This window comes from Paramisgurnus dabryanus, chromosome 19, assembly GCF_030506205.2.
Source record: "Paramisgurnus dabryanus chromosome 19, PD_genome_1.1, whole genome shotgun sequence".
NCBI lineage: Eukaryota > Metazoa > Chordata > Actinopteri > Cypriniformes > Cobitidae > Paramisgurnus > Paramisgurnus dabryanus.
Window position 1 is genome coordinate 28,320,266 of NC_133355.1, and position 16,572 is coordinate 28,336,837.

The window sequence follows — 16,572 nt, forward strand, 5'->3', positions numbered from 1 at the left end:
CTCTTCACACAGTTCTCCTAACCAACTTTCAGCTTGGCAAAGCAGTTCCTTTCACATTCAAAATGCACTACAACAACTCATTTTTCCAGAACACTAGCAAAGGTTGACAGCCGACAAACAGACTTTGTCACCCACAAAACAATGACCTAAAAAACACTAACAACATGTAGCATATACAATGTTTTCTTGTATAAAACAAGGACACATCTCTGTTTATAATTGCAATATATGTTACTAGAATGAATAAAAAATGATGCAGAATTCGTCAATATTTTATGTTGTTTATTTATTTTTACAGTTTTTTAAGATTGCTATGACAGAGTTTTCAATACTTTTAACAAGTTTTCAAAACTCTTAACACAGTTAGCACTACATCTGCCTATGTAAGCCATACTATTAACACTTTTCTTGTTGCTTTAACACAAAATGCATATAATAAACACAAATTTAAAATGCTTGAACTTCTTTTACACACAAGCTCAAACAAGACCAAAACAATAGATTTTGAATGTCAAATTTACAAATGCTTTCACACAGCATGTCAAAACAGATAACATTGTGTGCTAAACCTGACTAGTCAAAGTAAACAGCTGTTTATATGATGACTTGAAACATAAATATATTCCCTGTATGTTATTCCATTGGGATTGAAAAACAATTTATTGTACCAATGCAAATATATAAATCACAGCTGATTCCCACCTAGGAAACACACTCAGGTTCTTTCAATTGCATGACTATATGGTATACAGTAAAGGAGGGCCTCTTTAGGTCGATCTTTTGTGGAAAAAGAACAATATGAGCAACACAAAAAATAAGATATATGTCTGCAAGAGTCAGCAGAAGACCACCAGGACAAGGGGAAGGTTTTCCTCCAGTCCCACCTGGATGCAATAGATGGTGCATTCCCAGACATTACACCTGAACACTGTCAGGGGTGGATAAGACATGGCAAAAGATAATTTCCAAGATGCCTTGCCAGAGAAGATATCAGGTGTGATGTGAATGAGAACATGTGGCCAAATAGAAACGCAATAGATTAGATGATGAGATTTTCCGGTAACACTTTATTTTACGACCTGCAAAGTACCGCGTAATTAAACCGAATTTACAGCGTACCTATTTGTAACAACAGAGTACCTCTACAGTACGTACTTGTAGTTATAAGGGAACAATATTTTAAGTTTGGGGTAATAAGGGGGTAAGAATATACGGAAAATTATTATCTAAGTATTTCATAACTACAGGGTACCTATTGTAATATTACGTGGTATGTATGACTTACGTCTATGGGTAATATGGTCTATGTGTAATATGTTTTTTTTTTAATATTTGCTACTTACCTGATGAAGTGTTTGGTATAGCCTACAGTTGATGTCTACAAGCCACGTCGGCAAATGAAATATAACACACAATAAAAATAATAGCAACTTGTACCTCTTTGATCTGTATATGTATACATGAGTTACCAGGTAACTCTTATATTTGCGGGCTGTAAACTAAAGTGGGGCTTATTTCCCGATTGTTCTGTGTATGTACCAGGTAACTCACATATTTGCGGGCTGTAAACTAAAGTGGTGCTTTGTTCACCTCTTGTTATAAATGTTATAGGGTAAATACCATAAACATACAGAATATTGTTATTTTTATTTCAAAACATCTTTAAAACACTATAATTAAGCCAACACTTTATGTTTATTATCACATAAATTTTATTTAAAACAAAAAGACAATTTTTCATTGTTTTTGCGGCTTGGCTTCCTCTGTTGGTGTTCTTGTCCACTCGGATGATGAGTTGATGTCGTCTCACAAATGCTGTTCTGCATTACATATAAAAAAACATAAATGAAAGCCTTCAGTAAATGTTTCTTCACTGTGCCTTGACAGAAACAGAGTTTTCTGAGCCAGTTACGTTAATAACTTTAGGCTTACTTATGTGCTAGCTAACCTGCTACCGTTAGCTGGCAACTTTTTGAAAAAACATTGTTTGAAATGTGTGAGTCATGTATTACAGTTTTTTTCAGTCGCTAACAAGCATTTGTCCAATCAGTTGTCACATTTTCAAAACTCTAAACACAATTAGCACAGCATCGGTCTTTTGTGGCCATACCATTCACACATTTCATGTCGTTTTCACACAATATGCAGTCAGTAAACACATTTCCACAAAGCTTACATTTTCTTAACAGACAAGCTATACCTCCCAACAAAATTATGGATTGTTTTCATATATTTACAAATGCTTACACACAACATCCCACAATAGCAAAAACAGTATTCCAAACCATAGATACAGTATAAAAACCTTTATATTGGGTAAATTGGGCCAACCACAGCTGATTCCAGTTTGGCTTAGGTTATTTTTTCTATTATATTGATACTTACAGTATACAGTAAAAGGAGGACTTTGAGGAGTGATGTTTTTGAAAACAGAAACAGACAAACACTGTAATATCTGGACGAGGAAGCATAAAAGCAAGGGGCACATGGAGAAGAGCAGGCCCAGTGAGAGATGCAGTTAGAGGTGCTGGAGCAGTGAGAGGAGCAGGGCCAGGGAGAAGAGCAGGCCCAAGGAGAGGGCAATGTAGAGGTGTAAGAATGCATGGTGGTGGTGGCATTCCAAGGGCTGCAAAAACAGTAGTCAGTGATGAAATTCACTGATTTCAGTAAGAGAGGCTGGTGAAAGAGTGCAGCCCAATTTTAGGAGGTTGCCTCCATTATACGCATCTTTCAACAAACCAACAGGTAAGTATTGCATTTTACATGGATTGTTTCTATTCTCACTTGACATGTCAATAAGGTCATACAGTAATGCATATGTAAAAAATTTTGTCCCTCTAAAGAATGCAACGTCTTCCACCCTCTGGGGGAAGAGGAAAGCTCCTCAAAAATGATCAAGATCAATACTGTAAAACTTTTTCTGTTCTATCATATTGTGTTTCTACTTTACCTCCTGTAGTCAAGAGTAAGGGGAAAAACTGCTTTTTACTGAAATGCTTTTGAATGTGAACATTGCTGTACATGTGGACACACAGTTCCCAACCAAGACATTTAGCGTAAAAAAGGTGGATTGCATGTTTTGCATGAAAAAATACCTTTAAAACTGAAACATAAAAGTCTATGGAGTTTTTGTAATGTCAACAATAGCCAATATTTAGAAACCTGGTGTACTTTACAGTTTTTTTCAATCGCTAACAAGCGCTTACCCATACTTCAGATAATTTTTCTAAACACTTAACACAGAGTTCCACCTACAAAACACAATTGGCCAAACGCATAATTTTCTTCTCAAAAACACATTTTGTTAAATAAATACTAACTCTTCATTTATCTGCACATAATAACTTTACCAAAACACTGGAAATCTGACTCAAAATAAAATTATTCTTTCAAAGAATAACACTTCTTTTCACTTCACAAGGTACATGCAATCAATTTAAGTACACCAGGTTTCTAAATACTGGCTATTGTTGACATTACAAAAACTGCATAGACTTTTATGTTTCAGTTTTACAGGTATTTGCATGCAAAACATGTTTTACGTTTACGTTTTTACGCTAAATGTCTTGGTTGGGAACTGTGTGCCCACATGTACAGCAATGTTCACATTCAAAAGCATTTCAGTAAAAATCAGTTTTTCCCCTTACTCTTGACTACAGGAGGTAAAGTAGAAACACAATATGATAGAACAGAAAAAGTTTTACAGTATTGATCTTGATCATTTTTGAGGAGCTTTCCTCTTCCCCCAGAGGGTGGAAGACGTTGCATTCTTTAGAGGGACAAATTTTTTTACGTATGCATTACTGTATGACCTTATTGACATGTCAAGTGAGAATAGAAACAATCCATGTAAAATGCAATACTTACCTGTTGGTTTGTTGAAAGATGCGTATAATGGAGGCAACCTCCTAAAATTGGGCTGCACTCTTTCACCAGCCTCTCTTACTGAAATCAATGAATTTCATCACTGACTACTGTTCTTGCAGCCCTTGGAATGCCACCACCATGCATTCTTACACCTCTACATTGCGCTCTCCTTGGGTCTGCTCCTCTTACTGACCCTGCACCTCTCACTGCTCCTGCACCTCTAACTGCTCCTCTCACTGCACCTCTCACTGGGCCTGCTCTTCTCCATGTGCCCCGTGCTTCCTCGTCCAGACATAACAGTGTTTGTCTGTTTCTGTTTTCAAAAACATCACTCCTCAAAGTCCTGCTTTTACTGTATATGTGACACTCACAACATAAGTTTTGTTGAGATTATTACTTTTTGTCAGAGGTGTAAAGTACTCGAGTAAATGTACTTCGTTACTGTACTTAAGTATTTTTTGGGCTACTTTGTACTTGTACTGAGTATCAAAAATATAGGCAACTTTTACTCTCTACTCAATTACATTTTTGATTGGGTATTTGCAGTGTCGGCGCCACGAGCGGGCCCTAGGGGGCATGGCCCGGCCACTTGAGTCACTGTGCCCCCTTACTTCTCAAAATAACAATGAACTTAATAATTTAAAAAATGTGATGCAAATACATTTGGTTATACAATGAATACTGATTAAAATTCGGAGTATAATTAATAAAAAATAATAATTACAATACTAACCCACAATGCAATGCTAACATAGTCAGCCAGTTACATACACGCAGCCACTGTCACGTTCGGGGGCAACTATGGACTCAATTATCAAGTTGGAATCAGATATCAGGAAAGCGTTGGTAAACAAAGAAACCGTCATAGCAGTCTTTTTTGATGTGGAGAAAGCATATGATATGCTATGGAAGGAGGGTCTGTTGATAAAGTTAGATAAAATTGGAATTGGTGGGAAAATGTATAATTGGATTAAAGATTTTTTAATTGATAGGAATATAAAAGTAAAAGTAGGAGAATGTATATCAAGAGAAGGGAAAATTGAGAATGGAACTCCTCAGGGGAGTGTCATAAGTCCTTTGTTGTTTATAATTATGATAAATGATGTATTTGAATCGCTAGATAGAAGTATAAATAAATCATTATTCGCAGATGATGGGGCACTGTGGTTCAGAGGTAGGAATGTCAACTATATTGTTAATAAAATGCAATCAGCGATAAATAGTGTTGAAATGTGGTCGTATAAATGGGGTTTTAAATTTTCAGTGGAAAAAACCAAATACATATTTTTTACAAATAAAAGGGCAAGTATAAATTTAAAAATGAAGTTATATAATAAAGAGTTAGAACAAGTTAAAGTGATGCGATTTTTAGGTATGTGGTTTGACACAAAAGTTACGTGGAGTATACATATAAATAAGATGGTGGAAAAATGTAAGAAGATATTAAATGTAATGAGATGTATTTCAGGACGTGAATGGGGAGCGGATAGATTGGCATTAAAAACTATTTACACAACAATGATAAGAGCTATATTAGATTATGGTTGTATAGCATATGGTTCAGCTGCAAAGACACACATGGAAAAATTAGAGAGAATTCAATCACAAGCTTTGAGAATTTGTTGCGGGGCTTATCCTTCTTCTCCTGTTCCAGCGTTACAGGTGGAAATGGGAGAGATGCCAATTAGTTTAAGAAGGAAGCAATTGATACTGGCTTACTGGGCGAACCTTAAAGGTCAGAAGGATAGTCATCCGACAAAAGATATAATTGAGACATGCTGGGATCATGGTAAAAGGAAAGTTAACAGTTTTGGATGGATCATTAAAGACTTAGTGCAGAGTATGAAACTAAATGAGTACAGAGTTATTCCAGTAGTAATAATACCAGAAACACCAATATGGATTTTACCACAACCAAAGATAGATCTATCTTTATTGGAATCAAGGCAAGATAAGAATGAGAGTATTGATGAAGCAGGGATGACAAGAGAATATATTGGATCAATGTATGAACAGTATACGCAGGTGTACACTGATGCATCCAAAGACCCACAGAATGGTCAGGTGGGGGTAGCATATATCATCCCTAGGATAAAAGTGGAAAAAGCGGTAAGAATAACAGATCATGTTTCAGTTTTTACAGGAGAGTTAATGGCAATTATGATGGCAATGAATAAAATAAATGAAATTGGATTAAATAGAACTCTGATATGCTCAGATTCAAGTTCAGCTTTGCGTTGTCTAGAAGTACAAAAATCTGAAACTAGACAGGATATTGTATTGGAGATATTGCAGACAATGTATATGATGCAACGGACAAATAATATAGTTCAATTCTTGTGGGTCCCGGCCCATGCTGGAATATTAGGTAATGAAGCAGCAGACAAATTAGCAAAACAAGTTAGGACAAATGAAAGAATTGATATGGAAGTAATGTATAGTAAAGCAGAACTCAAGTCAATAATAAAAAGAGAGATAAATATAAACTGGCAATCTTATTGGGATAATGAACAAAAAGGAAGACATTTATATTCAATACAACCAATTGTAGGAAGAGGAAGGAGTTCGAGGGGGAGAAGAAAGGAAGACACTATTATATCAAGATTAAGACTTGGACATTCAGGTCTTAACTCGACAATGCATGTAATAGGGAAACATCCTACAGGATTGTGTGAGTGGTGTGGAGTTAGAGAAACAGTGGAGCATGTGCTTATTAATTGCAATAGATACATAGAGGAAAGGACTAAACTAATAGAAGAATTTAGGAAGAAAGGTGTACAACAACTAACATTAAAGAAGCTTCTGGATCTAGAGGTAGGGGATAGTTTATTAATTAAATTCTTAAATAGTACTAATTTAATAAATAGAATATAGGTATTATTATTATTATTATTATTATTATTATTAATCCTCTCTGGACTGTGACGGGCTTGAGCTGTAGATGGAGGAGCTGGAACACGCAGCAACATCGAAAGCTTGAGTCCTGAGTGGTCTGGGGGAAGGATTATAGTGTCTCTGATCCAATACCCACAGTAGATGGCGGTAATGCTCTTTAAGAATGCGAGCCGCCAATAAGCTCAAAGAAGAAGAAGAAGAAGAACGTTCGGGGGCTCAATCGCCATGCGTGAGAACTCATTTTCTGTCTAAATAATGTATACTTGTATGTCTTGGGATTTGAGCAAGACGAAGAAATTTCGCGACAAATAAAAGGACCTTCTTAAAAAGTTGAAAAAAGTCCTCTCGTCGCCTGCAGCTCTTCTGAAGGTAAAACGCATAGTTCATTCTGGTGTTAGATATGTCAGTAACATTGTTTTCTTTTGCTGTTATTTGGTTATGTACTGGTCTTTATGATTTGCGTGAGTTATCCAGTCTTGCACTTTAACGTCATTATAAGTTATGGTTTTACTATAGTGAGGGATTTATTTAACAACTTGGCTGGCTGTAACAATCCCGCTAATTTCACGGCTAGTTGCTATATGATTAAATATATAGGCATAACATTTTGATTTGATGTCTTTTATTAGCTTATTTTAAAGAAATACAAACCTTCTGGGAAAACGTTTCCAGACGCGTTAAAACAAGTTAAAAGTCAAAAGACGAATATTCGGTTTAATCATTGTAAATACAATCTCATATACGTGATTAATTATGCATATTTATTCTGTATTAATTCGTAACTGTCTCTGTTAACGTGACTCGCTCGCAGTACCCGGGTTAGGCTGTGTTTCAGGCGGTTGTTCAAGGAATAAAATACCTTTGAATGTTGCGACTGGCCAATCAGTACCAAGCATTTTACAGTGCCATGTAGTAATAATAATTATAAAATAATAAGATGAACCAGGTGCCCCCACAGTAAAACAGGAGGCCCGCTCATTCTGTATTCTCTGGCGCCGACACTGGGTATTTGTACTCTTTACTCCACTACATTTGAAATGACACTTAACGTTACTCGCTACATTGTTTATTCGTCAAATAAAAACGAGACGAAAGTGTCAGAGGGTGATGATGGATAGAATCTGTGGTCGCGAGGTTACACGGACACACACAACTGAGGGACTTCATTTGGCGCTGCGCAGAGCAATCGTATGAAATCAAAGTACTGCGAGAGCGAATCAAATGCATATGGAGAAGTCTGCTCTCGCGGTACTTTGATGTCAAACGCTGAATGGCTTGCGTTGAGCCACCGTAGCGGGACATCTGCGTGCTGCGTATGTCATAAACTGTAGAGAAAAGTTCGCGTCTGGTCTGAGAGAAGAGATAAAGAGCAAACATATGGATGCATATCACATTTGCTTCAGTCAAGGGACCCTTTGTTTAACATGTGATGCTACAATCAAAACAGAAGTGATGCGCGATTGCAGGAGGGTCATCCCGAAACTCAAAGGCAAGCACAAATGTTTATATACTCTGATGCTACCTTATCAGCTAACCTGAGTTACATAACTTGATATAACTACTATATAAGCCGAAATAAACCAGCGAGGTCCTGTACTGATTGCCCGATTAACTTAAGTACATTATAAGATTGATAATAAGTGTACAATTTTACTGTCCTCACATTTAATCAAGTATGCTGTAATGTATTTACTGTAAGAGGGATGCATGACGGAAGAAATGTAGTGCACTTAATGTGAGATGGTGTTACGTACTACATGTGTTTTCAATTAATCTTTCAAATGAACAACTTCACGTTTTTAATATGCATTATCATATTTCTGTTAGTGTAATTTTAGTTTACTGGAATTTTTAAAAAATTAAAATTATATCTTTTTTAGGACAGGCCTATATAAGAATATTTGGTAACACTTTACAACAAGGTTCATTAGTTAACAGTAGTTAATGTATTAACCAACTTGAACAAACCATGAGCAATACATTTGTTACATCATTTATTCATCTTTGTTAATGTTAGTTAATAAAAATGTAAGCTTTAATTGTTTGTTCATGTTAGTTCAGAGTGAATTCACTAATGTTAACAAGATTTTAATAAAGTATTAGTAATTGTTGAAATTAATATTAACAAAGATGAATAAATGCTGTATAAGTGCAGCTCATTATCAGTTCATGTTAACCAATGTAGCTAACTAATATTAACCAATGAACCCCACTGTAAATTGTTACCATATATTTATATCACAAAGTTAGGCTATATATTTTTCAGCATGGCACATTCAAGTACACAATGACACTACACTAAAAATAAATGGGTTTAAATTAAATGTAATGTAGATTTCTAGACTAAAATCTTATGGCATTTAGATGAATAAAATTAGACAAAAAACTAAATCAATTCAGATGACAAAAATATGACTAAAACTAAATAAAAATTTAGTCAAATGAAGACTATGACTATGTTTAATCTGTGTTTGTTCTGCCAGGTCAAAATTTTGAGGTGTTTGATTTCTTTTCTATATTAGGAAATAAAACCCCATTTCTTAGTTTTCACTGCCCAGACCTGCAATGTCTCTTTGTGTTGAGAACTAGTGCATCTTTGAGCCAACATTCAGTACGAGTAAAAATACTTGAGTACTTTTAAATTGGGTTACTTTAATACTTTTACTCAAGTCGTATTTAAATTGGTGACTTGTAACTTGTAGTGGAGTAATTTTTACAGTAAGGAATTTGTACTTTTACTCAAGTATGGCTTTCAGCTACTCTTTACACCTCTGCTTTTTGTGTCCTTTCCTTGGAGTGCAATGGTATTTTATTTTATTCTGAACCATATAATTGAACACCAATGAGAGACTATAGAAAAAGCACACAATGTATTTCATAAAACGGACACAAGGTTATGGTTGCGGCCTTGTTTTAAGGGCACGTGCATGTTGATACTTTAAATATACAGATCCAGTTCATAGGACTGAACGCTTAGTTATGAGATGTTTATTTTTCAAGTATACATATTTATTTTTCAAGTTTATGTTCTCATAGAGTAAATGTAATACTGCAAATGAAAATTATTCTGTTGTGTATAAAGTGAACACTTATAAAATGTAAAGTTATTACAAAACCACTCTTTTGATAAGAGGACAAAGAGAAAAGCTGTGTAAACAAAAGGGTAAACATGATTGATGGTAGATCAAAAAGGTAACATGTTTATTTTTGGTTTTATAAAAATGTTGATAAGTTAATGTTTGTAAAATATGTGAGGATACATTAATATGAAAATAGACCTTTGAAGAAAATATATGAGGATATATTTATGTGAAAACAGACCTTTTGAGCAATATTCAAGTTAGGGGTGTGCCGGTTTCAGAATTGGTGATGACGGTTATGACGTGAGTCAAATGTGACGGTTCGTCACATAACCGTCGGTGGGGGGCGTTTTGCTCGTTTAAATGCTCGTGGATTGACGGGAAAGTGTCATTTTACCATAAAATCATGAATGTGATGCCAAGTGTGTTTTAAACAGTAATAACTTTGAACAATTTAACAGAAAGCAATGAAATATTAAAAAAAACACACTGTTGCCAGAAGACTGCGCTGTCACTCTCTGCCCAGCATAAATTAATCCTCTATCTATCATCTATTTTAATAATCTTCAGAGAAACAGATTTGTGCATTGGGCTTTTTATGTCTGTAATTGTGTCTGTATCTGTCATTACACAGACCAGAACAGCACGAAAACAATGTGGATTAAAAGCGTATTGAAGAGGTTTTGCTCATAAATGCAGGTAAAAGAAAGTAATGTGAACTTGAGATTGTTATTAAACGCAGCCGGTGTAAAAGCACAATGGCCACGTGCAGCAAACGCTCTCCGCAGACGCGCTGCACAGTGCTCACCCGACGTTTGAATAAACTAGACACTGATTAGCTACTTGCTCTACGTTTCTTTAAAATTAACAGCAAGACAACTAGCAGTGAATGTGCGTTCAAGAGAGTTAGTAGATTAGCACGGGAGGATTTGAACTTGAAAAGCGGAGTGTACTGACGCCTTTCCGCGGTTAAAACAACATTCCTTATCATGGTCATTCATGTTTATTTGATGCTATAAATTAACTAGAAGGAAGAGATGATTTGAAAGGTGAGACTTTGTTTAATATGTTAAATCTCAAAAGTAACCGAAAAGTAACCTGGTTTGTCCTGTATGTGAGCGCGTTGTCAGTGTCTGCTCCGCTCTGTATTTTTCACTGCGTGAGAACGTGAGGGGGCGTGTAACACAGACTGTTAACAGTTGTTTTTAATTAGAATTTAAACATTCTTTATGATACAAAATGTTTAAAAAAATATTTTAATAACACGGTTTTGGCAGTTATAGAGTTCTAATGACGGTGTTCAACTATAACCGTCGGTCTCACGGTTATATAATGACCGTCACACCCCTAATTCAAGTGTCATGTTATCCAAATGTGGATATAACCTGTGTTTCAATGCAAACAAACAAAAATAACAGAAGATGATTCATGATTGCAGATACAAAGTTAAAGTGAAGTTAAAAATAAATATAATCCAAGTGAATGGAGAAAGAGCAACAGTTGTCCTGTGTTACTGATTTCCCTGTAATATTTGTGATTTTCCAGGGCACTCCTGTCAGAGGATTATCTATATATCTGTCAGTGGGGACCTAGTTGGGACCCGCTACAGATTCTTGGGGGCTCGTCCGGGATCCTTCGGCGCCACCTAGTGGAGCAGGAGCCGAATGATGACAATACTGACCAGCAACAAGCCCTGTCCAGCTGTGGGGATCGCGATCGTAGACGAGTGGAGGCCTGCGATCCAAAGCCGACTGCACCATCACTGAACCGTGTTGCCAGCCGCAACGAGGAGCCATCATGTCGAGTGGGGGGAGGAAAAGCCTAGTGTGGGACATTAGGAAGAGCCTACTCACCCTGACAGCTGAAGAGCTTCTTCGGGTTGCCGGGGCAATAACCCCAGTGTCGGACGTGGACCAGTCAGAGCTCGTGGATCAGGAGGAGTGTTACGATCACATCAACTCGTTTATGTGCAGTAAGCAGTTACTTGAAACAGAGGACGAGGGAATGGTTCAGTTGCTGATGTTAAAAGATGCTATTGATGATATACTAAGATGTCGTGATGTAATGTCATTTCAAAATGTAAAGGGTGATTCTGAGTTACATACTGGGCAGGGTGGTGACAATCCTGTTGATTTTACTGAGGGTTCTGTTACAATCCAAACACCCCCTGAACACACTACAGACACACACCCGCAGAGTCGACACACACCCACTTCAGTCAGTACTACATCCCCTAGTGGTATTGTCGAACCAGATTCAGGCTTTGCTAAGGCTACCATGTTGAATGCACCTGACACATCAAACACTGACTTGCTTAGAGCGATCGCTAGCTATGAGAAGCTTAGCAAGAAACTCATACTGTGTATGCCAGCACATGCCTTGCCGTTGCAGACACATATGCCCCTGTCACAGACTCATATGCCCCTGTCACAGACACATATGCCCCTTTCACAGACACATACGCCCTCATCCTCAGTCCTGTTGAGGCAGCCAGACAGAAACCCCCTTGGTGAGCATGCCTCTCAGTCAGCTCGCGAGGGGATGGTGTCCTTAAGGGAACTCAGCTACCTTTCACGGAGAGAGTTCAAAGTGCAAGGCGGGCAGATTGTTGACCAATCCTCAGATATCAGTTACAATAATGTCTGCAGGCAAATTGATGATGGAATCAAAGAAGGATTCTCAGACTCAGAGATTGTTCGTGGCGTGCTCAAAATGATAAGACCAGGCATATTCAAAGAGATGTTGATAAATAAAGACGACATGGTAGTGGCTGAACTCAAGGGATTTCTTCAAACTCATCTACGAGAAAAAAACAGCACAGAGTTATTCCAAGAGTTGATGTGTACCACACAGGACGAGAATGAGACACCACAACAATTTCTCTATCGGCTGATAGGCTTAAAACAAAGGATCCTACTTACATCAAAACTTGCTGACACTAACATTAAATACTCTCCAGCTACAGTGCAAGATGTCTTTCTACATACAGTGTACCAAGGCTTTGGACACAAACACGCTGACATACGCAGAGAGCTCAAACCTCTGTTGACAACCACTGGGGTCACTGATGAGATGATTCTGCGCCATGTGATGAAAATCACCAGTGAAGAAAATGAGCGGATGAAAAGACTTGGCTCGTCCCACAGACAGATGGTAACAAATGCAAACAGCCCACAGCTCGAGTCAGATGTAGTAAAGCCACCTAACACAAAGCCAGAGAGTGTAGGGTCCAAGTCAAAACAGACAAAATCCGATCCCCTGAGTGACCTCACCACCAAAGTAGAGGAGCTCACCAGACTTGTAGAGGCTTTGCAAAAACAAAACCAACAACAGTTAACTTACAGTGAGCGCCAGTACAATCAAAGCCGGACACACTCTAAACGTGGAAAGCCATATGGTTGTCCAAGTTGCGTGGAACAAGGCAGGCAAGACTGTAAACACTGTTTTACATGTGGGGAAGAAGGACACCGTGCAGCAGGCTGTCTACAGCGACCAAGGAGACAGGGAAACTCCAACCGGGCACTGGAGAGGGACATTTAGTGACCGGGTCTGAAAATAAGTCCCAACCAGAAGGTGAGGTCAACAATGACAAGCGTGCTCACCCTCACACTTAACGACAAGCACATTAAGTCACTGTAACCAAGTAGCTCAGCTCCCTCCCCAGTCACCACGTGTAGCTAAAGCTAGAGCAGTTGCTAGCCTGATCGGGAAAAAGGCCCTAGTTCAGAGTTATCTAAATGGCTTAGCAGTCACTTCTTTGCTTGACTCTGGGTCCCAAGTTAGTATAGTCAGTCGTGCCTGGAAAGAAGAGTACCTACCTGACCTCAGTATTCACTCAGTTTCTGAGATCTTAGGAGAGGAGGAACTGAAGGTTATTGCTGCAAATGGTAGTCTCATTCCCTATGATGGGTGGGTAGCTATTACATTGAACTTGCCAGGGAATTTAAACCCCAACCTGTCCATTAGTGTTCCATTCCTCATCAGCAGCTACCCCATGGATAAACCATTGATTGGCTTTAACGTCTTGGAAGTGTTAGTTTGTGGAAAACCAGAGAGACTAGTGCCAGTACTTGCTAGCCTTCTTAGCAATGCCATATCTGTTCCCAAAGAGACTGCTGAAGCTCTTGTTAACTTTATTCAGACAGCCAAGCCAGTTATGCAGCAGGGACGCTTAAGAACAGGTGCCAAGGATATCGTGCTTCCAGCTGGTCAAGTGCTGTGGTTGAAGTGTCGGGTTCCGTCAAACATGGATGCCTCTACCCAATTAGTGTTGTTCGAGACGGATGAAGACAGCCTACCATCTGGACAGTGGGATACAGGACCAGGCTTGCTTGAAATCCAGAACCCAACAAAGCCCTTTGTCACTATTCCAGTTGGCAATAACACCAATCATGACATCACAATACCACGAAAAACAGCTCTAGGGATTCTGCAGCGTGTTGAAAATGTTGTGGAGCCAGATATCTTGGACAAAACTCAACCTTCAGCGACTGTCAGTCAGGTAACCACCACTCAGTGCAGCAATTCAGACCCACCACTGCGGGACCCACCTGTAAACCTCGACCACCTGGAGGGAGAACAACAAGAGGTTGCCAGGAAGATGCTTTATGAGGAGTCGAATGCCTTTGCTAGGGATGGAAACGACCTTGGCTGTATTCCAAATCTGCAAATGGTGATTAACCTCAAGGACGACGTTCCTGTGCAAAGAGCGTACACATCCATTCCCAGACCACTGTTTAAAGAAGTGAAAGATTACATTCAAGATCTTCTTATAAAAGGTTGGATAGTGAAATCGAAGTCCGCCTATTCCGCCCCAGTTGTATGTGTGCGAAAGAAGGATGGCACTCTTCGTCTTTGCATAGACTATCGTCTCCTAAATCAAAAAACTGTACCTGACAGACATCCACTGCCGCGTATACAGGATTTGATAGACAAACTAGGTGGGTACTCAATGTTCAGCAAACTAGACCAAGGTAAAGCTTACCACCAGGGGTTTGTGGCAGAAGGGTCACGCCATCTCACCGCCTTCATCACCCCCTGGGGGCTTTACGAATGGGTACGGATCCCTTTTGGACTTTCTAATGCCTCTGCGGCTTTTCAGAGGAGCATGGAGGAGATGTTGGGCTCCCTGAGAGACGAGTACTGCATCCCGTACCTGGATGACCTACTGTGTTACTCCAGATCCTTCAGTGACCACGTGGAGGTGATTCGCAGGGTCCTCCAAGCACTGCAGCATCATGGGGTAAAGCTACGGGCAGAAAAGTGCGAGATGTTTCAGAAGGAGGTTCGCTATGTCGGACGCCTGGTATCGGCCGAGGGAGTTCGAATTGACCCCAAAGATATGTGACCCGTCACGGAAACCAGGGACTCAAGTCGGCAGCACAAGTTTCGAGAAAATGAGAAACAAAGGTTTTTTTTTCGAAATTTGTGATTTTCGTTTTATTGCAGAATCTGTTAGTTGAGATCACGAAGAAGCCTCTCCATGTTTGAGATAGCAGTTTTTGTATATTTAAAAGCGTACATTTTGCGGTTAAAATAGGCTTGTTTTTCCGGAGATTCTAGCGTGCAGCGGGGGGCGTCATTGTCTGTGTGTATATTTACATACTGTATAAGCTTTTGTTTTCGCCTCCGCCCCCAAAGGGAACAGCGTGACTACTAAATAAGGATAGTTCGCCCAAAAATGAAAATAATGTAATTAATGACTCACCCTTATGTCGTTCTAAACTCGGAAGACCTCCGTTCATCTTCGGAACACAGTTTAAGATGTTTTATCGTTAGATTTAGTCCGAGAGCTTTCCCCTTCATTGAAAATCTATGTATGGTTTCCATGTCCAGAAAGTTAATAAAAACATCATCAAAGTAGTCCATGTGACATCAGTGGGTCAGGAAGATTGTGTTGATGCATCGAAAATACAGTTTGGTCCAAAAATAGCAGAATTACGACTTTATTCAGCATTGTCTTCTCTTCCGGCTCGAGCGTGAAGTCACGTGACTGTAGTGACGCGCTGCCCTGTTCCTCAGACATGTTTGCTAAGTTTTTTTTTTTTTCCAAACTTATAGCCTGCGTCTCCCCAGACTGTAAAGCTCGGGCGCACAAAACAAAAGAAAAATAAAAGAAAAATAAAAGAAGCTGGGGCGGAACAAATAACAGTCAGCCGCATCGTACGTCAGCCGCGTCACTGACTTTATGCGGCGCCGCAGTCGGATGACGTCAAAGTACCGGTATTTTGACGTCATCTGTATGTCAGTTCTTGCAGCGCAGCATGAGTCCAAACACACAGAAGTTACACAGATATAGTTGTATTCTTCATATAATTGGCTACATGTTTTGTCTATCAACATTTTCCATGAAGTCATTGGCTGATGGAGAAACGAGCGAGCCATTGGTAACCTCTCTAAAGGATGTCACGTTTTCGACGGCGCTGTTTGGATGATCTATTATACTACTTCCCTATTTTAAATACAAACTTTGAAGGCGGGTTCATGTGTTTAACGGAGTGTAAGCTCATATACCCTTACATGTTACGATTTAAATAGTCTTCAGATTATATATTATATTGTATTACCAGACATTCATGCGAAATCTGATGTAAACAATCTATATTTCACGGATTATACGCATTTGTGGAAAAATATGGTCATTGGATAATCTGAAACAGACTGGATTCGACTTGTGATCCCCACAAAGGTAAAAGAGTCTTGTTTATTTTTGCGGGTTGTCATTTGGTCA

At 38.8% G+C, this 16,572-nt stretch overlaps 1 protein-coding gene across 2 annotated transcripts; it reads left to right on the top strand.

Moving 5' to 3' along the window:
• Nucleotides 1-6,970: 6,970 nt before the first annotated feature.
• LOC141281065 (retrovirus-related Pol polyprotein from transposon 17.6) lies at nt 6,971-15,889 on the top strand. Of its 2 annotated transcripts, none has more exons than XM_073812710.1 (2): nt 6,971-7,131; nt 11,388-15,889. In XM_073812710.1, exon 2 carries the CDS (start codon nt 13,837-13,839, stop codon nt 15,187-15,189), a length of 1,353 nt encoding a protein of 450 aa, XP_073668811.1. In that variant the 5' UTR covers nt 6,971-7,131; nt 11,388-13,836; the 3' UTR covers nt 15,190-15,889. The 2 variants fall into 2 exon arrangements, with proteins under 2 accessions (XP_073668811.1, XP_073668810.1); XM_073812709.1 differs by having other exon boundaries at nt 11,388-13,827.
• Nucleotides 15,890-16,572: the final 683 nt, after the last annotated feature.

Excerpts from the sequence above, each read along its gene's own strand:
- LOC141281065 (XM_073812709.1), top strand. The coding sequence starts at position 11,640 with ATGTCGAGTGGGGGGAGGAAAAGCCTAGTGTGGGACATTAGGAAGAGC.